This window comes from Choloepus didactylus, chromosome 2, assembly GCF_015220235.1.
Source record: "Choloepus didactylus isolate mChoDid1 chromosome 2, mChoDid1.pri, whole genome shotgun sequence".
Lineage (NCBI taxonomy): Eukaryota > Metazoa > Chordata > Mammalia > Pilosa > Megalonychidae > Choloepus > Choloepus didactylus.
Window position 1 is genome coordinate 17,591,310 of NC_051308.1, and position 21,495 is coordinate 17,612,804.

The 21,495-nt window shown below is 39.1% G+C and overlaps 1 protein-coding gene across 7 annotated transcripts in view; it reads right to left on the reverse strand.

The window, feature by feature from the left end:
- The window catches only part of PCNX2 (pecanex 2), a 380,796-nt gene that overhangs the window by 176,182 nt on the left and 183,119 nt on the right, over positions 1 to 21,495 (reverse strand). For all 7 annotated transcript variants that reach the window (XM_037821056.1, XM_037821068.1, XM_037821046.1 and 4 more), the window contains 2 exons: positions 7,431 to 7,540; positions 5,862 to 5,958 (listed from right to left, as the gene is read on the reverse strand). In XM_037821056.1, coding sequence (XP_037676984.1) covers positions 5,862 to 5,958; positions 7,431 to 7,540 — 207 coding nt within the window. The remainder of the gene's footprint in view (positions 1 to 5,861; positions 5,959 to 7,430; positions 7,541 to 21,495) is intronic.

The window sequence follows — 21,495 nt, forward strand, 5'->3', positions numbered from 1 at the left end:
CTAATTAAATGGTGGACAAATTAGTTTTAATTTGCATTCCTCTAATTACAAGTAGGATGATTTTTTCATACATTTATTTACTAGATATTTTATTCCCAAATGAAATATATATGAACATCATTTGATTATAAAGTCTTAAAAATCAAATTTTAAGGGCTATTGGAGGAAGATAGTTAACTTTTGTTAAATTTGCAGAATTTTCCTAAATTATTTGAATTTTGTTGAGTTTTTTTTTTTTTTTTTTTTTACATACAGAAGTTTAAAACATTTATACACCAAATCGAATTGTGGGGGGTGTGTGTGTGTGAGGGGTGTATGTGTATGTTATTTATTTTATGCTCTCCAGGTATGAAAATAATTTCCCCTTTAGAATTTATATAAATGTCTGATTTTATTTCAAATCCTTTTTGGATTTTTCTTTTATATTAAAAAAAAATGTGAAACATACAGAAAAGTGCGTAAGGCAAGTATGTACAATTTCAAGGGTCATTATAAAGTGAACATGTCTGTAACCACAAACTAGTTCAAGAAATCAAACTTTTCCAGCACCCTAGAAGCCCTTGTATGTGGCTCCCTGATCATAAAACTCTTCTTTCCCCCTTGGGAGTTTCTATCCACTATTCTGACTTCTGTGAAATCAGACTCTCTTCTGGCTTCCATTCCTGCTTTTGGTAAGTGAGCTTTAAGTCTGTCATTCACTGGAATGTGATCTTTCCATTTTGTTTAACTGCTCTAAGATTGTCTGTGTGTTTGGCACACTGAAGTTTCACTAGGTGTGTCTGGTGTGGTTTCTTTTTTTTGAAAAAAATTACTCTCCCTGTGATTCACTGGGATTCTTGAACATCTTTCATTAATTCTGGTAAAGTTCCAGGTGTTACCTCATCAAATACTACTATGCTCCAGTCTCTTGCTCCCTTTTTTCTGGAATTCTGATTAGATAGATTCTAAGTCTTCACACTCTATCCTTCAAGTCTCTTCACCTCTTTCATATTATCTAATTTTTTTTCTATCGGTGTTGCATTCAGGATGTTGTCTTCTGTCTTATCTTTCAGTTCCACTGATTTTCTCTTCAGGGGTGTCTAACTTTCTGTGTGTGTGTGTGTGTGTGTGTGTGTGTGTGTGTTTTACTTTGCTTCATTTTCTTTCTTTGTTAATTTTAGGAAGTTATATTTGGTTCTCTTTCAAACATGCTAAGTAATTTTAAATATTTTCTATTTCCTGTAAACTTTTCCACTTGTCTTTTTGCATCTTTAAACATGTTTAGTTGTTTTGAAACCTGTACTTGACGGTTCCAACATCTGAAGTATTCACAGAGCTTTCCCTTGTTTCCTTGCATATTTTTAAAAAAATTTATTGTAAGCTGCTCATTTTCCTTAGAAAAGTTGCTTTGCTAACATTTAGAGGCCTGTGATGAAGTTTTGTTTCTCCAGAGAGGATATGTATTTGCTTCTGCCATAAGGCATTTCCAGTCCAGGACCACTTAAAACTATTCATAGATTGAAGGGTTTTGTGCCATCCAGATGTTTGAACTTGTGCTGCAAATCCATGGAAAGTGACCACATCTCAAGCATTCTTCTGTTGTTGTTATGTTCAATACCAAGGCAAGTTTACTTGCATTTCCCTGGCATTGAGGAGAATGGAGCTGATTTACTTAGAGTTCAACCTCACCCTGAGAGTGCAGCCCTTTCGTGTTGCAGCTTGATGAGTGGGTGGTCTGCCGCTGGACCCCCAACTTGGGCTCACCTATGGGCAGCCCACAGCTTTTGGGCTGAAAGATGCTCAAGGTCCCCTGGTTGAGAAGAAGCCTGTGGGACAAAAGGAGTTTCCTGCTCTGCTCACGCCTCCAGGTCCCCCTTTACACTCAAACTTTGATCCCATAATTTCTTATTATTTTGCCAGATTTTGTTATATTTAAGAAGGTTTTTAAATTTTGTATTTTAGTCATAATTTTCAGTTTTAATGAACAGGAGAATTAGTTTAAATAATCTAGCAGGGCATAATACCAGAAATGGAGTACATACCAGAGAAGTCTCTCTCTCTCTCTCTTCTCTCTCTCACTCACCTCCCCCTCTCTTTCTCCCTCCTTCCCTCTCTCTGTAACTCTTTAATTCCTCTCTGACTTATACTGGTGTCTGGCGAGGGATTAGACATACAATTCATTTGTTTTTCCATCCCACTGCTAAGCAATTATCCCAACAACGTACACTGAATAATCAATTCTTGATTGTGATGTCTCATTTTCACATAAGGCATTCATATAAAGAGTTTGTCTCCTTTCTTGGTGTTTCTAATTCACTAATCTCATTCTCTATTCTTGGATTGGTGTCATATTTTTTTTCTGATTACTAAATTTTGTAGTATGCTCTGAAATCTCAAAGTGCTATGTTTCTTTTCCTTATTCTTCATTTTATCCAGATTTTTAAAGCTATTATTAGCTACAAGTCTTCTAAATGAATCTTAGAATCATTTCCCCAAGTTGCAGGTATAATTCCTTTGAAACTATTTTGAGATATATTAAACCTACGAATTTATTAGAAAGAATTGGCATTTTACAAATCTCAGCATTCCTACCCAGAATCAGGTTATAGTTCTCTATTTATCACTACTTATTCGGAACTTCATTGACATTTTAATAGACTGTTGTAGTTTTCTTTATTTGTGACATTATTTGGTAAAATCATTTCCATTATCATTCCATACATTTTGTTGAATCATTTTTTCATTTTCTAAGGTTATTTTGGTATGTTAGAATGCTCTTGCTTTTCTAAATTTTCTCATCTTTGGTGATATTTGTGAATCCTCTCATTAATTATGGTCAATTTTAATCTATTCTTCTGTGCATTCTAACATTTATATAACATAATCTAAAAATCGGTCCTTCCATTGGCCAGTACTTCTAAAACAATATTCAGTGTTAATGCTGTGTTGCCAATTCCTGTTTTAATAGTGAGGCCACACGTGTTCAATCCATAAATATATGAACTCTTAGTATATTGAAGGTTTTAAATTCACTGTGGCATTTTATGTGGGACTTCATGCTCCAACCCCAAACTGAAGCTTAAGAAGCCCTAGACCAACACTACACACTCAGCAGACTTAGACAGCAAGGGACCAGAAAAATCTGGATGTTACAACCAACGTTTTACAAGAAACTATTTGAATTTTGTCGATATACACTTAGTAGGGACTTTTTTTTTTTAATCTCTAGAAATGGAGAGTAATGGATATAATGAAAGTTACAAAACTGCACATGATGAAAAGAATGTCAAAAATGATGAAGATGAGTGACGGTAAAAACTGGAAGGCCATGTTAATAAGGCACAAGAGAAAGGACTAACCACTCGTGAAAAGTTTTTATCTTTAGTAAATATTAAATTTGGTAATAAACTTTATATGCATAATTTATCTGCCTCATATGGAATTACATAAACCCAGTGATTGAACTTTAGGTATATCTATGTTTCTAGACCAATTAGAGTATAATCTGTGGATCACCTGGGTGAACACTCTTGTTAATATGTAGATCCCAAGGTCCTATCACAGGCCAAATAAATCAGAATTGAGTGGGAGTAACTAGGAAACCTGCAGTCTAAAGAGGCTTTCTAGGGGCTTCTCATACAAACTAAAATTTAAGAAAAGAGAGACAGACAGATGAAATAAGAAATACAGAGAGAAACCCAGAAAAACAAAATCACAGACAATGAGAAGGGAAATGTTATACCTGCACTTATGGCACAAAAAAGTGTTACAAATCAAACTGATAAAAGCTGAATGTGATATTCCCATTAAAATATTATGATTAGATCAGAAGACTCTTCAGAGAAATGAACACAAACAACACATTAAGTCACTCACAGGTTATGTGCTTTACATTGTACAAACCATTTCAGAGTGTATGAATTTCAAGTAAGGTAACACATAACCCATCGAGTCTAATTAGCTTAATTAAATGCTATCAGTCTACCATGCAAATTTCTTATCTTATTTCTTAGTAATTCATATATTATTTTTACTGCAATATATCAGAAAATAATGAAATAGCTTCATCAGTCTTGAGACCAAGGAAGGTTTGGGGTAGACTTTGGGCCATGCTAGGGCTTTTACAGAAATTGATCTAGGAAAGTCAGTTTGATCTTTTCCCCGTAAGTGTCCCCATATAAATGTTAGAGATCAGGATGTTGAATGTCAAATGTCTTTCTTCTTGCCTAGCTGCCATCTCATCAGTTCTGTCAGCTTCACCTTCTATCCTGCTTTTAAATGTATCTCGGCTTTCAAAATTCATGAACCAAGCCCTTCCTCTTACTAAATGATTGGTCCTTCAATTCCCTATCACATGACTATTTCATGGTAACAAAAAAACCTCAACACTATAGTTTGAATTGCGACCACACTCAGAGGCAAACAGGGCTGTGAATTTTAAAAAATGTTAAGCTGTCTTAAAATGGCACATTGCACTTTCACTTGCCTAAACTCAGATAAATGCACTGCACATACACTACAGCTCAGGCATGGCGCTGCATGTGGGTTGGGCCCTGCAGATACCAAGGTGAATGACTAGAGGAGCAGGCAAGTCAGCCAACCATTAGCTGCCTTAGTTGCCAGAGCTGTTGTAACAAAGTACCACAGGCTGGGAAGACTTGGCTAAAATGACTAGAATTTATTGTCTCACAGTTTGGTAGGCTAGAAGTCCAAAATCAAAGTGTCTCCAGGACCATGCTTTCTCTAAACTCTGTGGCATCCTGGTGGTGACTTGCTGGCAATCCATAAGTTAATCTCTGCCTCTATCACATGGTTATCTCTCTTTCCCATCTCCAATGTCCATGTCCCATGTCCAATGTCCAATGTCCCATCTCCATGTCCAAATTTCCTCTGCTTATGTGGATTCTGGTCATATTGGATTAAGGCCCATCCTGATTCAGTTTGGCCTCACCTTAACTAAAAACATCTTTAAAGATTCTATTTACTGATTAGTGCTTGGACTGGTTAGGGCATGGACCTGTCTTTCGGGGGGATATGATTCAATCCATAGCACTGCCATTCGCAAAAATCACTGAAAAAAACATGACTTGAAATCAGACTGCTCCAAGCTCCACAATACTCAAATGCGTGGGAGCTCATATAATCAACGAGCCCTGATTTTCAAGGTATTAATGTTTAGAAGTTGGTACCAATAAGACTACACTGCTCAAAGGATATTAGGAACTTCTCTGAGCCACTTTCCTGGTAAACAAGAAAAGCAGCATCATTCTTTTACAGCCTCAGGCTTCTGTTCTTCCTTTCTTCTTCTCCTCCTTCCTTTTCCCCTTTGTTCCAACCAATATGGTTTCTCCTTTCTCTGATACACCAGCTAAGTCGAAGGGCTCCTATCAAGGTTGTGTGGATGTCATCCTTGAATCAAAAGACCCTAGTAAGAATGCTCTGAGCTCAGCCTCCGGCTGAGGAAAGGCGATGTGAAGAGAAAGTGTGTGGAGCACATCAGGAATGCGGTTTGGTGGAATGTTTACTTGACAAGCTTTTTTTCCTGCATAACCTGCGTGCTGGTTGGTGCCAACAATGGGAGAAATTGACTGAACATGGTTCATGCAAATTTCCATGCAAACTGCTGTGAAATGAGAATCAACTGAGTGCCTGTGGCCTATGAACAGCATCCACCTTCAAGATGCTCTGAAAGGTTCGCACCCAGCAGCTCAATAGTCCAACGCCCGAGGTAGATGCCAGGACAAAGGCACCTCTTTCTGCACTAACTGTTTCCACGTGAGTCTAACTAGAATCTGATTGAGAACTTGAGCTCTGCTGACAAGTTCCAAGTTATGTCAGGCTGTGACCGTCGCATGCTAGGTTACAAAACACAAACGCCTTACCACTGAATCTTTCATCTTCTTGGGCAGAGGGTCTGCAGTCCAGTCTTCCAAATTTTGATGTAAAAATTTAGGAAACAATCTGCACTGAAAATAGGACCTGAAAGTGGAAAAACACACAATATTACTTTTTAAAATATGTGCCTATTGCAATGGTTGAAGTAAACAACTTCTATATATTCATAAAAAGAGCAGAGTTGAGTTCTCTGAGGTCTGGATTTGTACATCCCTGCTATTCTCAGGGCTATAGGAAAATGGAAGCAGCCAGTGACAAGCAGCTTGCTTGCTGCTCCTGAACCCAGTGATTAGAATGCGAGTGGGCTCTGGGTCCTTAGAGAATAGCACAGAGCACTCTATTCCAAAGGACCCCCATCCCTCAGAGCTTCAGAGTGCATAACCACAAATAATCTCCTGTTATCCACATAAACAGCCACGCAGAAGGTGAGACTTCTAACAAAAAGGCCGGTGAAAACTTTGACCCTGAACCTTACACCCACAAATAACAAAAGCAAGTGCACTCTTCATTAAACAATTCATAAGGAATTCATAAACAATTCATAATGAATGTATCAAGTGATACATTCAAGTCTTTCAAATTTCATAGTAATGAAAGCAATGAAGTACCTGAGAAGGTACTTTTATCCATAACTATTAGCAGCTACCTAAGCTCAGGGGGATTCTCTATTTCTGCTTCTCCCCACCCCCAACCCACCAAGGCTTCATCTCTACAAAAAGAACGGTAGCAAAACAACTTCCAAAAGTGTAAAACTTTTGACAGTAAAAATTGTTCAAACCATGTTTAACTTTTCTTTTCCCCATTTTTCCATGCCTTTCATCTGGCTGCACCTGACAGCCTAAAATTATGGTTTCACTGGTCCCCAAATAGTTATGTTTATCTTAAGTCAAAATCTTTTATAGGTTTGGACAAATTATATGAGATGATCTCTGAAACTCACTTTGGCATCATATGAAGGGTTTTTCGTCCCAAACTACAGACTTTTCAAAGATTTAAAAGGCATGATTAAAGGGAAGCTTGGAAAGTATACTTTAAAGTGACTAAGAATTATTATTAAAAACATTTTAAAACTTTGGCTCAAACTTCGGGGCACCAGCCATATTGGAAGCAAAGAGCAACAAAAACAAAATAAAACCCTTTCCTTTCAGAGGTGCAAGTCTAGGTCTCCTTGGGTAATTGCCTAGAATAAAGGCAACAATTCTGCTTAATGGATCTGGAGAGGAAACTTTCTCAGGTTGTAGCTTCTCATAAAACTCACCCAAGGGGAAGCCAAATACTGCACTTGGGTGCCATCAGCCATCTGTTCCTACCATTCAGTATTTTACTCCCAAAACACAAGAGCAAAGGTTAAATGTTCACTAGAAGTTGACCGTTGATTTTAATTAGTTTCTCATCTTGCCTTTCTCCTACCCTTCCCCAGTGACTAGCTAATTTAACAGCAAAGAATCAGACCACAATGAACACTGAATCCTGTCCCCCCCACCTCAGTGAGAGAGTAACCCAGCAGAAACCAAGCTAACAGGATGTGTCTTTCAGGAGCACGTGGTGTCGCTTACATTAGCACAGATGGATCACTGCTTTGTCTGCTCAGGTGGTAGGAAAGGGCAACCAAGAGGCCACAGAAGGCTGAAAACAGCGCTGGGATGTGTTGTGTGCTCCACGGTTCCTGAGGAAAAGACATCAAATAACAACATAATTCCACATCTGTCTGCAGAATAGCAGAATCCCCTTCTAAAACCTCGAGGTCCATCTGGACGTGGTTTTCCTGTGATCACTCCTGCATCCAATGGTCATACAAAAGCCTTAACTGTTCATGTATACATGTTGATTTTGACAAGGGACAGGGGTGGGGGGATATTTCAAAATAATCTCATATGTTTATAAGAATATATTTACACTTAATCTTTTCTGAAATTAAGCTTACAATTTTTATAAGGTATAGACATGTGTCACCTCTTTTGAATTTAATATAATACTTCATAATTATTATAGGAATTATATTTTTATTGTTTACATAATAGCTTCAAAGGTATGAGAAGTGAAAAAATGGCTTAGATCAAATAGATCTATTTATCTGTCAATAAAGATAAAAGAGTCTCCCTGAAGGAGTGATCTGAAATGAGATGGGCAAAATACCTTAGGGTTAATCTGATAGAAGCACAGATGCTAATAATCAGCAACCAAAACTCAGCATAGAAAAGCAGAACACAGAAAATAGGCATTACCATCATGAAAGTAAGGTGACCTTGGACAAGCTTTCATACCACCCATACCTGACAGTCCCACCAGCACAAATATGGCTTTCATATACAAAGAATAAAACGTTTATATATTTAGCCTTTTCAGTTACCATGAACAGAACTGCTTATGCCTTCTCAAACTTAATTTCATCAAGGGTTTAAATATTGTTCTCTCAAATTTTGATCTCAACTCACAAAGTGGTTTATCTGAGAAGGATGGGTGGTTGTGTTTAAAACCAAATAGGCAAATAAATGGGTCAAGTGTGCTAATATTGTATTCATATCTGGTAACAAATGCTGGAAAAGCAAATGTTACACTGGGTAGATTCATTTTTGCACACTTCAGTTTTCTAGAAATTAAAATTTATTTTTTATTTCCCCCACCCTAAATGTCTAGTAGCCTGAGAGCACAGAATCTGGAAGGTGAATTGAAAGGTGTCAACATTCACCAAGGCTGCTGAACCTATGCAGCTAGACAGTCATGAAAAAAGACTGATTGGTATATACACCATTCAGGCAACCCAGCCTCCTTCCTAAGGCCAACAGCTACTGAACTAACTCTCTCTTTACTTCAGTGCCAGCTCAGACTCTAATGACTACAACATTCACTCCTTCATCAGCCAGTGAATCATCAGCCTCTGTCACTTGGGGCACCTCCCTGTAGGTGGAACACTTTTTCATAGCAAAGACTTCAGAGATGGGCAGACGTGGATTTGAATTCCAGTCTTGCCGTGGATGAGGTGTGACCTTGACTAAGTTCCTTAACATTTCTGAGTGTTGAGTTAGTTTCTTTTTCTTTAAAAAGGGAAAATAATATGTACCCAAGGGTTGCTGCAAGTGTACTTTTCTACACCTGGGTGGTTTCTAAAGTTTTTGATGTGGCTGGAGGATTCAACGCAATCCCTACTTGGTGACCAGCACCCAGTGCTCTGAGCCAGAAATATGGTTGTCGTGAGAGATGTTTCCTCTCCATCATCCCCATAGTCAGGTGATCCCCACGTTATTGACACACCCTTTAATACCTCTTCAATTTGGCCCTTCTTTCCACTGCATTCTTCCTGGGTAAGGTCTCCCTCCACTGTTTCTTGCCAGCACTACTGTTAATAGCTTAGGAACTGGACTCCACATAGCAACAGAGTGGTCTGTCTCTCCTAAAATGCAGACTTGATCATATCATTGCCATTCACTTAATACCTTTCAATGATTTGTTGTTGCCTACTGAATAAAATCTACTCTAGGAAGGTATGTAAGACAATTAGGATCTGATCCTAGCCCAGTTTTTCAGCCTCATTTCTCACATTTACGGTGTGCACATCAGCAAAACCATAAAGGCAAGTTGTTTCCTGCCTTGAACATCTGGTTCTAGATGCACAAAGGGCTCTTTCTCTCTGGCCCTATTCCACTCTCTCTCTACCTGCTGAAGTCCTATCCATTCTGTGGTGCTCAGTGGTGTCTCCCCTGATCTAGGCAGAATGAAGCTCTCCTCCTCTGTGCATGCAAATCACCTCGAAACACCTCTACTGTGGCATTTAAGTTGTCTCACTTTCAATATTTGTGGATACAGGTATTACTTGCCCTCTTATCAGAGAGTCCCTGACCACAGGAGTTTTGCTTACACATCTGGGTAAGTCACAGGGACAAAGTAGGTCTTCAAGGTATTTTCATTGAATCAATGGGGCTAACACAGTTATTCATTATGTTCAGGGTGAAAACAACTTGTGATGTGACTTGCTAGCTCTAATTCTAGGATCACTAACTACATTATCCCCACTGGAAAAGATATTCTGGCACAACTTGCCAACACAGTCCCCTTCAAGACTAAATTGCATCACCGTTTCTGTGAAGACTTTCAAGATGACACCAGGCTGAGTCAGGTCCTTCCCCTCTGGGTTCCCACAGTACCTTGAGCACCTCTCATTGAACATGAAGCGTTTCCTTACCTCCTCCCCCATTACACAGGGATCTCCCTGAGGAAGAGGAGCCTCACGTCTCTCTTTCCCCTGTACCTGGCACAATGGACCCTTGAGAGAATGACTGCAAAGATTCTGGTATTCACGATGAATTTGGGCACTCTTCTATAAGCCATGTGGAGGAGAATTTTCAGTGAAGAGGAAAAAAAGAAATCAAGCAGCCTACATAGGATGTGGGCCAGGCACTGAAATGCCAAACAGACTATAAGAAAAAAGGCAGTCACTTGACCTCAGGACTCTCGTTTCTCCTTCCAACAGCACACTCAATAAGAGAAGAGTTATTCTGAAACGCGATACTTTTTATTCTTTCTATTTTGGGTTGAATTGCATCCTCAAAAAAGATATTTTGAAGTCCTAACCCCCAGTACCTTAAAATGTGCCCTTATTTGTAGCTGTAATTGTACAGTCATTGTAGCTGTAATTAGCTAAATCAAGAGTATGGTGGGCCCCTAATGCAATATGACTGGTATCCTTGTAAGAAGAAGAGAAGAGACAGAAAAAAACAGAGAAGATAGCCATTGATGATGGAGGCAGAGACTGAAGTGCTGCAGCTGCAAGAGAAGCAATGCCAAGGATTGCCAGTAAACCACCAGAAGCTGGAGGAGGCATGGAAGGATCCTTCCCTACAGGTTTCAAAGGAAGTGTGGCCCTGCCAACACCTTGATTTTGGACTTCTGACCTCCAGAGCTTTGAGACAATAAATTTCAGTTGCTTTAAGCCATCCGGTTTGTGGTACTTCTTGACAGCAGCCCTAGGAACTAAGATGGAGTCCATTCATCAAGTTATTGACTGCCTACTATGTGCCAGACACCAATGAGCATCACTGTGAGCAGGACAGATGCAGTGTCTTGACCCCATGGAGCTTCCAGTCAAGTGAGAAGAAAAACAATTAAATGTGGAAAATGATATGGCAGTGAGGTGCATGGTGCTAGGCTGTCACACAGCAGGAACCAGAGGCTCAGGTGAGTCAAGGGAATCCCTACGCAGAAGAAATATAGTAAAACATGGTCCCTCCCCTCCAGGGACTTGAGGGAAGGGGAGGGACTGCTCTGTGGGTACCCTCTTCCATCCTCACATGTGCTCTTCCAGCTCCCTGCTCAGTCCATCACCTAGGGCTTCTCTTCTTCGGCTGTTATGAAGATGAATACAAAAATCTTTCCAAAAGAGAAAAACCTGCTCACTTCTATTTTCTTCTATTGATTCCTCTATACTTGCCTATGTTGTATATTTACTTCAAAATCTCTTTCACAAGCAGCCCATAAAAATGAAAACACTGGAAGAAATCACTGTGCCAAGGATTTAGTAACCATGAACATGAAAATAATTCTCATTGCATGGAACTGAGAAATGGCCAAGAGAACAAGTATTGGCAAAAGTTGATTTCAGGTCATCACTTTTTGGAATGAATGATCATGGGGAAGGCATTTAATTTCTCAATGGTTCAGCACCTTCCTCTTTGAAAAAGGGGCAATAACACCTTTCTGAAAATATTGCTGCAGTGACATAATGAGATTTGAAGCAATCTTGCACACTGCAAAGTAGTATGTCAATGTTAGATTTTATTAATTGGAAAAGAAAGGGTACCCATGATGGATGGGTTTCATAGACAGCAAATTAAATCCAGACTCTCTATGTTTTAGATAATTAAGTTTACCTACTTTTTATTCTCCTGAGACCCCTTACCTAACTCTTATCTCATTTACTCTTTAATTCTCTATTTAACTAAACCTCCTCAACACAAACACTGAAGGATATACACACATTACTGCTACTGGGGTTCCCTCCTGTTTTATCTGCTAAAATAGCAACTGGAGGAAAAGAGAGTGGGAGGTAAAAATATCAAATCAGGAAAAATGAATTTAGAGGTAAGCAATTGTCTGCCTTCCTTCTACTTCCCAACATTTATCTATATGTGTGACTATTTGATTGATATCTGATTCCTGCACCAGGCCTAAGTGTAATGACAGCAGATACTGTCTGTTTGACCCACCAGTGTATCCTTGACACCTCACACAGGGCCTGAGCCATGAAAGGTATTTGATAAATATGTATGTAATTACAGCACTGGACTTGAGGACTGTCATGTCCTTACTACATGATGCAGACTTAAGAAGCGAAAGGTCAGAGACTGTTTTATTTAAGTATCCACAACATACAGAGAAGGTGGTCTTCCATGGTGCAGAACAGTAGTTAAAGCCTGGCTCCCAGTCCCAGATCTGCTCATTTCTTGTACCAAAACATTGGACAAGTTATTTAAGCCTCAGTCTCATCTCAAAAATTTTAATAATGCCTACCTCATAAGGTTGTTCAGAATATTAAATTAAATAATGCTTGTAAAACAGTACCGTATTTGGTAGGAAATGCTCATTAAGTGTTTCTATTACCATATGCTTTTCTAATCTATACAAGGAGACTAAGGGCTGCAGTATAATCACATTTCCTGGAAAAATTAGAATTGGGGTTAGGTGCTGTTCTCTGGGAGACAAAGGGAAGAATACAGATTTTTGCAGATTCTCTTTCATCCCTCCAATTCTACAGCATAGATAGAAAGTATATAGCTTTAGAATGTAGAGAATTTTGAATTTGACTTTGCTAGGAGCTATTATTATTACCCCAGTCTGCACAATCTGAATAGACAGATTTTATCAGAGAGAATTCTCATTTATTATTTTAAGCTGTTCCATTCTTTCTGGTGTGTGTACTATATTAACTGAAGTAAATGTCTATATTTATTCTTTCTTACATGTGATTTCTTTTAAGCATAACCAATAGCTTAAGGATACATGTTCAGACACAAACGAATAGAGTGTGTCCACAGGGGCAAAACAGAAGAGACGAATATTTCCTTTAATAATGTAAAAGCAAAGTGATGCCAGAATGTCATATCTATTCTTCTGAGAAAAAGGGGAGGATGACAGATGGCAAAAAATCTGTATTAAAGGTGCTGCTTTGCATGTTTTCTATCCCAGCCTCAGATATCCACACAACTGTTTCTGAGAAAGAACCTGGGCTTCCCTGAGATTTCCCAGAGATTGGGAAAAGGCAGACCACATAGATCCTCTAAGAATCTCTATTCGAAATAACTTAAAGCTCCAAATTATTAACTTTGTTTGTTTAACAGATACATATGTGTGCAAGGAAGCAAGGAAAGACTATTTGGATATCAACATGAGTTATTCCTTCATGCACAAGGTGTCAAAAGTGTCACAGCAGTGCTATCTTCAAGAAAGATTATTTTAGAGCTGGAATCTAAAGATCTCATAGTTGACTAGCCTTACTCCCTGAAATTACTGATCAACTAAGAAGACAGGAAGAATGGAAGAGACTTGTCCAAGGTGGCAAAGTTAGCAACAGACGTCATAGCTCCCAGTTCAGTGCTCTGCAGACCACACCACCCTAAATACTTGTATAACTAATGGGGCAAAATATGTGGACATTTCACCATTTCTATAAAAATAAGAGCTTTCATGATAAATTAGAATTCCCCAGATTTATTCATCCATCCATTCAACAGTGGTTGAGCATCTATTCAGGTAACTGCCTGTTTCAGTTATTGTTGTAAAATATGATACATGGAAAGCCAAGAGGAGGAAGTGGTTGAATATATCTGGAAGGGCTCAGAGCTAGCTGATGAAGAGTCAAGTAATCAAGCTGGGTCTTAAAGAGTGACTAGGAATGGACCTGGGGAGAGAACATATTCCAAGTCATGGAAGGGTACAAAGCTTCCAAGGCTGGCATGAACTTGCTTTCCAGGATTAGACACGGTTATGCCACAGAGTGAGGTAGAGCAAAAAATAGCTAAATTTGAAAAAAATAAATTTAAGGGAAATGCCCTTTTTTTTAATTATCCAATAATCTACACTGAGAACAGAGGTAGCTCATTGCCATTGATTCTGAAGACTAAACAAAAGAAAAGATGCTTTGGCATCAGCATATGGAATTTGAATGAAATTTGAGAAAGAATTTTCTGATATTGATGATTAAATACTGAAGTTACAAGCAGTGGAACAATAGCAGTTCCTTTGGCCAAATTATTTAAAAATTAATATATTTTTAATTTGTTTTAACTTTGGAAAGTTGAGATACAAGTTTGCCTGAAAGAGAAGGAAGAGAAGCCCGCTAAAGACTCTTCTTATGTTTTCATGGCATAGAAACATATTATTATTTTAAGAGCTCCACAATTAACCACCCATCCCCAACTTCTTGAGCACAAGAAGGAACTACTCATAATTATTTCACATAAGTCAGCTGTTGGGGAGGGGGACCAACAAGATAATTTGCCTATCCATTTTTTGTTTTTTCAGTTCCTTTCTTCTTTGTTTCCTTATTTACTCTCCACGCTGTTCAGTCATTAAAAACCCAACTTGCATCTACCTCCAGAACGTAGGCTTATTTCTCCTGCCCTGTCTCCTCTTGCAAGTTGCTCTGCACACATGGCAAATGTGTGAAAGGGTGGCAGTAAAACTGCTAGTGAGGCTTTCTACAGCATTGGGAGCCAAATGTCTAGAATGAGCTAAACCCATCAAGTCAGAGATATGGTAAGAAGAAAAAGGGGAAAAGGCAATGTATTTAAGGATGCGTTTATTTTAATTTTTATTTGGAGACAGAAGAAAATATCTATACTTGAGAAAGAAGAGAACAACTGAAGAGTGACTTTGAAAGAAAGTGATCAAATGCACCGTGTTTATTATCTAAAAGATTTCGTTCAGTGCTAGGTTATATTTTTCTACAAAGAGAAGCATAAAGGAAGAAAAGAGGTACTAGCTGACATTTCTAGTATACTTTAAAAATTAATTTTTATGTTTGGAACCTATAAGTATTAGCCTTGAATTTTATCTACTCTAGAGTTTGTTATATATGCCAGCAAATTACACACATATGCACATATATATACATACATACATTTCAAATTCTCTAAATTAGAAATGATATTTTAGAAGGTAGGCATATATAAACACAAACATGTGGCCACAAACATATACATATATGTAAAGATTTTTGCAGGGAGAGGTTTTAAACATTCTGTCACCCACTGATAGTGAAGCGTATACCATGTGACAGTTTGCTTCAAAATTAACATCCCTAATTGCTTTGGGATGTGTCTCATGGGCCCCTGAATTGAGGATGATATGGATTGATGAGTGCCAGCTTCATAAAACTCCCACAGGTTTTGAAATATTTTTATGAGGTAGAAATAAAACTGTCTAATAGTCCTACAGTTCTGTGGTAGATTTCTCATGCATTAGGGAATAATTTTGATGAGAATGAGAATGCATAGGGCAGTTCAGCTTTATATAAAAGTACTTTCTGAAGAGAATCTGAGTTTCAGTATTTTTTCTTAGAAATTTCAGACATCTCCATGATGAAATATACTGGGCAGACCAATTGAAAGTTTGGTTATTAAGGTGAACGCAGTAAGGCCTTATTCTCACTTTGCTGTGCTCTTCTATCAGGTTCAAATTCTCTGTTTTTGAAGAAAAAGAAATAGAATTTTCTTACTCATTAAACACAGGGGCATTTCTGAGATCCAGGTTTTCATAAATCCTAATATAGGAACTAGATCATACCACTCTGACCTTGAGGAAAGTCTTATTTCTAGGTCTATTTCTGACATGAATCTTCTCTTTAAGCAAAAAGGAGTTCTGTGCCCATAAAGTTCTGGAAATTCAGTGAGGTCAGCCGTGCTGCTCAGACCTTGCACTGTGTCACCTTCCTACTTCACACACGGCCCAGGGGCATCCTAGGTGACTGGGCACATGTGAGCGTGCATAGGACCTGCTCTGGGCCCTGGGCTCCACAGCACTCAGGGCTTACCCCATATCCCTCACAGACCTTGAACATCCTGAGAGCTCACCCCCAGTCTGAGCACCATGCCTAACTCATAGCAGGCAGTCAAAACGTGATGGGTGAATAAATGAATGGTCACATTAACAAAGTTGATAAGTCAGACTTCACACTTTGCCAAGAGTAGATATTTTCTTATTTCATACTGTTTTTCATTTTGCTGAAAAATGCCATATGTTTATGAGTCAAGATAATGTTCTACTTTTAGGAATAGGTACTGGGGGAAAATGATATTGTTAGCTGGCAAGACAGAATGACAGGTACCATGCATAGAGACAGAGATGTACACACACAAATATATACACTTGTTGGAAAACACTGCAATTTACTTTCCTTTTCACAGCTTTCTTCCTGTTTACCCGTGTTTATTCAATCTGAAAGATTATAGAACACCTTTTATGTGACAGGCACTGGATTAAGCAAATAGGGCATTAAAAGAAGTATATATAAATCATAGTCTGACTCCTAGAAGCTCAAGGTCAAACTGGGAGCAATGAAAAGTATGCACAAACAACAAGAACAATAATAATAGTTCCATGTATGAGCAATAATTTGACTAGCCACTTTACACACACTATCATCTTTAGTTCTTAGAACACCCTTAAAGATTAGTGTTGCTCAGTTTAAACACAAGAACACAGAGACTTTTACTTTACTAGTTATCATAGTATCTACATCCTTCACATAGAACAACAAATAAGTATTGGGTGAACACCAAAAGAAGAATATTGTCATAGGATTTTAGAAGAGAGAAAGACAGAAAGATAAAATCCTGCTGGTATCACTAAGACAAGTATCCTCTTCCATCTCTACTAGAATCACCACCACCCTGCTCATTCTCCAGATCCAAAATTCTCTTTTCCACTCACCCTCCCCTCTCTCTCTCCCTATCACTCTAAATCAGTCAGTCACTGAATCCTACCAATGCGATGTCACTACATTTCCTGGATTTGACCCTTTGCATGCTCTCTGTGCTTACCATCAAAATCTTAGGCCAGATCTAAGATCATAGTGATCCAGAGTTAACTGGGCTTTGGGGTCTATTATACTCTTTAATTTTCCATGAAGGGTGTGACAGAATGTACTAGGTGCCTGCCTAACATCTATTCTCCCCATCTTCCTCACTAGCAGTAACTTCCTGACTAGTTGTCTAGACAGCCATGTGTCCCAGCTAAAACACTGGAAATTTCCACTCCCTGGCAGTTAAGAATGACATGAATCTAGCCATAAAATATAACTGGAAGCTAGTATAAATAAGAGTTAAAACCTTGGTTTTAATTACAAATTTATCGCTACTAACATTATTGCCATCTTGTTCAACATCATCATAACTATCAAATATTGTTGCTGATAATAGATACCATTTGTATTAGTTTTCTATTACAGTAGAACAAATTACCACACAATTAGAGACGTAAAACAATTACACATGTATTATATCACAGTTCCCACGGGTCAGGAGTCTGGGCATGGGTTAGCTGGGTCCCCTGCTCAGAATCTCACAGTGCTGAATCACAGAGTTGACCAGGGCTGCAGTCTCATCTGAGACTTGGGGTCCTCTTCCAAGCTCACTGGTGGTTGGAAGAATTCAGCTCCTTGTAGTTGTAGGACTGAAGTCCCCATTTTCTTGCCGGCTATACATTGGAGTCCATTCTAGCTCCTAGAAGTCATCTCAGGTCCTTGCCATGTGACCCCCCTCTAAGGCAGTTCCCGACATGGCTGTTGACTTCTTAAAAGTCAACAGGAGATCACCTCTGCTTCTTCTGTCTCTGACCCCTAGACACTTAAAAGGCTCACTTGATTAAGTCAGGCCCACACAGAACAATCTCCCTTTGGAATAATTTGAAGTCATCTGATTAGGGACATTAATTACATCTGCAAAATCCCTTCACCTTTGCCAAATAACCTAATTTAACCAGAAGAATCACATCCTATCATGTTCACATTTTGCTTATACTCCAGGGAAAAATTATACAGGGTGTATATATCAGGTGGTAGGAATCTTGGAGGCCATCTAAGAATTCTGCCTACCACCCCATTTCTTGAGAATCCTTGAGTATATACATAATATATTTAACTTGAGTATATACCTAATAGATTTAATTTGAGTATATACATAATTGCTTTAACTTCTCACAATATCCATATTAGGTAGGTATTCCTAGTCCATTTTAAAATTGAAAAGCCAACGTGGATTAGCCATGTGCCTTTTCTTAAGTAGTTGGGCATTCTGTGCTTCAAATTCCCCAGTGAAATACAGAAATGCTAATAGCTTCCTTATCTATTATGTGGAGATGTAACAAAGAGCAAATGAGAAAACAATTGGGATATCTTCAAGGTAGCTTACATGCCTGTGAATTGTTTGTTTGACTAGACAAGTGTATATAAATATCAAATTGTGCTAGGAAGGATGGCACAGAGAAAGAAGATCAAAAAGACAAGATCTGGGATCTGGACTGGGTGATGTTGAGAGGTTACTTAATCTCTCTCTGGGCCTCCATTTCCTCTTTTATAATAAAATGAAGGCATTAGACCAGAGGCTATGTAAGGTCCATTCCAGTGTTAAAAAATTCTAAAGCTATGAGTTTGTTTATATTCACATTTAGATTTTAAATCCTGAATGCATGAAAATTTTTTTTTTTTTTAGGCTGCAATGCTGTAGTATCAAAAACTGCCAAAAGAGGTTGTCAATGATACTTGGGAAACATTAAATTATAACAATATACTTCAACTTCTGGATCCCCTTGCCATCAATAAAATAGAAGCTCTTTGTAAGGGATAATAAAAAATAGAAATCATGGATTATTCAGACACACAGAAGGCCCAGCTAATTAACTACTGAGCCATCTCTCCAGGGAGTAAATATTCCTGATGTTTCTGTATATCACTGTCAAATATTTAAGTCAATGAGGGAGTCCATTTATATATTTACTTGCTACCGTCTTGGACGAGTCAAAAAGAATACAAAATTAACAGAGGAATCAAATTTTCTTTCCCTAATTAATATTCCAGAGAGCAAAATAAACTCACAGTCCCTCAGTCTGCTTCTAGTAAGTGATAAAAATAAAAATTAAGGAAATAAACACACATCAAGACCAATAGAGACAAATATATCTCTGGTAAGGCAGCTGACACACTGAAATTGTTCACAAGGACCCATCAATCCTTCATGATGCAGCAGAAATATAAAAAAATAAAACCAATTCAAGCAATGTAAAGAGTAAGCCTTAAAGGCATAGACAAAAGCATCATAAAACAAGAAGTAGAATCACAGCTCTGGGTAAATATGAGTTAGGCTAAAGAAGGGTGAAGATTTCTTTTTAACCCAAGGGCCCACTTGTCAATTTGCTAACCCCAATCATTCAATTCACAGCATTTAATAGGTGCTGCATCTTAAAGTGAAGAGTCATCTGAGACCATTAAAATACTTAGGCCTTACAAATGAGAAGGGAGAAATGCAAATTGCTCTGTTTTTACCAAAAGGTGTTTCAAAATACAGCTAGAACATTAAGATTCTGTAATAACAGACTATACTATTTATAACAAGTGGGCTACACAAGAACCGCAAGCCTTGCTCTGTGGTGAGCAAGGGAAGTCTAATACCTCTCTGAGATGAAATAAACATTTCCAAAGTACCACAGCTCCACCTGGTAAAAAGGCTGTTTCAACACCTAAGTGAACCCCAGAGCCTTTGAAGTGTTCGTTCCTATTAGAATGTGCATTCAAAACGGAATCAATTTACTCTCATCCAACAATCGCTTATGCCTATAGCACACCACAAACAGAAAGGAAAATGGAAATGAACAAACAGAAAGCCTTGACCCAGGAAAGCAAACACTTTATCTCTGGGGCCAACTCTAATCAGTTGGCAGTGGCTGCTCAGAGCACTAGCTGAGGACCCTGAGGAACCATAGACTTCAGTGAGAAAAAAACACTTTGACCAATTAGCAACGTCCAATGTGAGGATGGAGCCGGACTTGTGGGGGTGAAGCGAATGATAGCACCTGTCCCACAATCAGGTAAAAACAACAACAACAACTGTCTTTTTGTATGCCAGATTTTTCAATAATTTAAAAAGCCCTCTAAGAATTGTGTCAGATAAAGTAATGTCACAATCCTATTCAGGGTGAAGAAGTGTGGGCTCCTAGTCAAAATGGCATTACGGGAGGCGGAGCAAGATGGCAGACTGGTGAGCTGTATGTTTTAGTTACTCCTCCAGGAAAGTAGGTAGAAAGCCAAGAACTGCGTGGACTGGACACCACAGAGCAATCTGACTTTGGGCATACTTCATACAACACTCATGAAAACGTGGAACTGCTGAGATCAGCGAAATCTGTAAGTTTTTGCGGCCAGGGGACCCGCGCCCCTCCCTGCCAGGCTCAGTCCCGGGGGAGGAGGGGCTGTCAGCTCCGGGAAGGAGAAGGGAGAACTGTAGTGGCAGCCCTTATCGGAAACTCATTCTACTGATTCAAACTCCAACCATAGATAGACTGAGACCAGACACCAGAGAATCTGAGAGCAGCCAGCCCAGCAGAGAGGAGACAGGCATAGAAAAAAAACAACACGAAAAACTCCAAAATAAAAGTGGAGGATTTTTGGAGTTCTGGTGAACATAGGAAGGGGAAGGGCCCTGAGGCGCATATGCAAATCCTGAAGAAAAGCTGATCTCTCTGCCCTGTGGACCTTTCCTTAATGGCCCTGGTTGCTTTGTCTCTTAGCATTTCAATAACCCATTAGATCTCTGAGGAGGGCCCGTTTTTTTTTTTGTTTTTTGTTTTTTTTTTTTTGTTTTTTGTTTTTTTTTTTTAATCCTTTTTTCTTTTTCTAAAACAATTACTCTAAGAAGCCCAATACAGAAAGCTTCAAAGACTTGCTATTTGGGCAGTTCAAGTCAAGAGCAGAACTAGGAGAGCTCTGAGACAAAACGCAATAATCCAGTGGCTGAGAAAATTCACCAAACACCACAACTTCCCAAGAAAAGGGGGGTGTCCGCTCACAGCCATCATCCTGGTGGACAGGAAACACTCCTGCCCATCGCCAGCCCCATAGCCCAGAACTGCCCCAGACAACCCAGTGTGACGGAAGTGCTTCAAATAACAGGCACACACCACAAAACTGGGCGTGGACATTAGCCTTCCCTGCAACCTCAGCTGATTGTCCCAGAGTTGGGAAGGTAGAGCAGTGTGAATTAACAAAGCCCCATTCAGCCATCATTTCAGCAGACTGGGAGCCTCCCTACACAGCCCAGCAGCCCAGAACTGCCCTGGGGGGACGGCACTCACCTGTGACATAGCACAGTCATCCCTCAACAGAGGACCCGGGGTGCACGGCCTGGAAGAGGGGCCCACTTGCAAGTCTCAGGAGCCATACGCCAATACCAAGGACTTGTGGGTCAGTGGCAGAGACAAACTGTGGCGGGACTGAACTGAAGGATTAGACTATTGCAGCAGCTTTAAAATTCTAGGATCACCAGGTAGATTTGATTGTTAGAGCCACCCCCCCCTCCCTGACTGCCCAGAAACACGCCCCATATACAGGGCAGGCAACACCAACTACACACGCAAGCT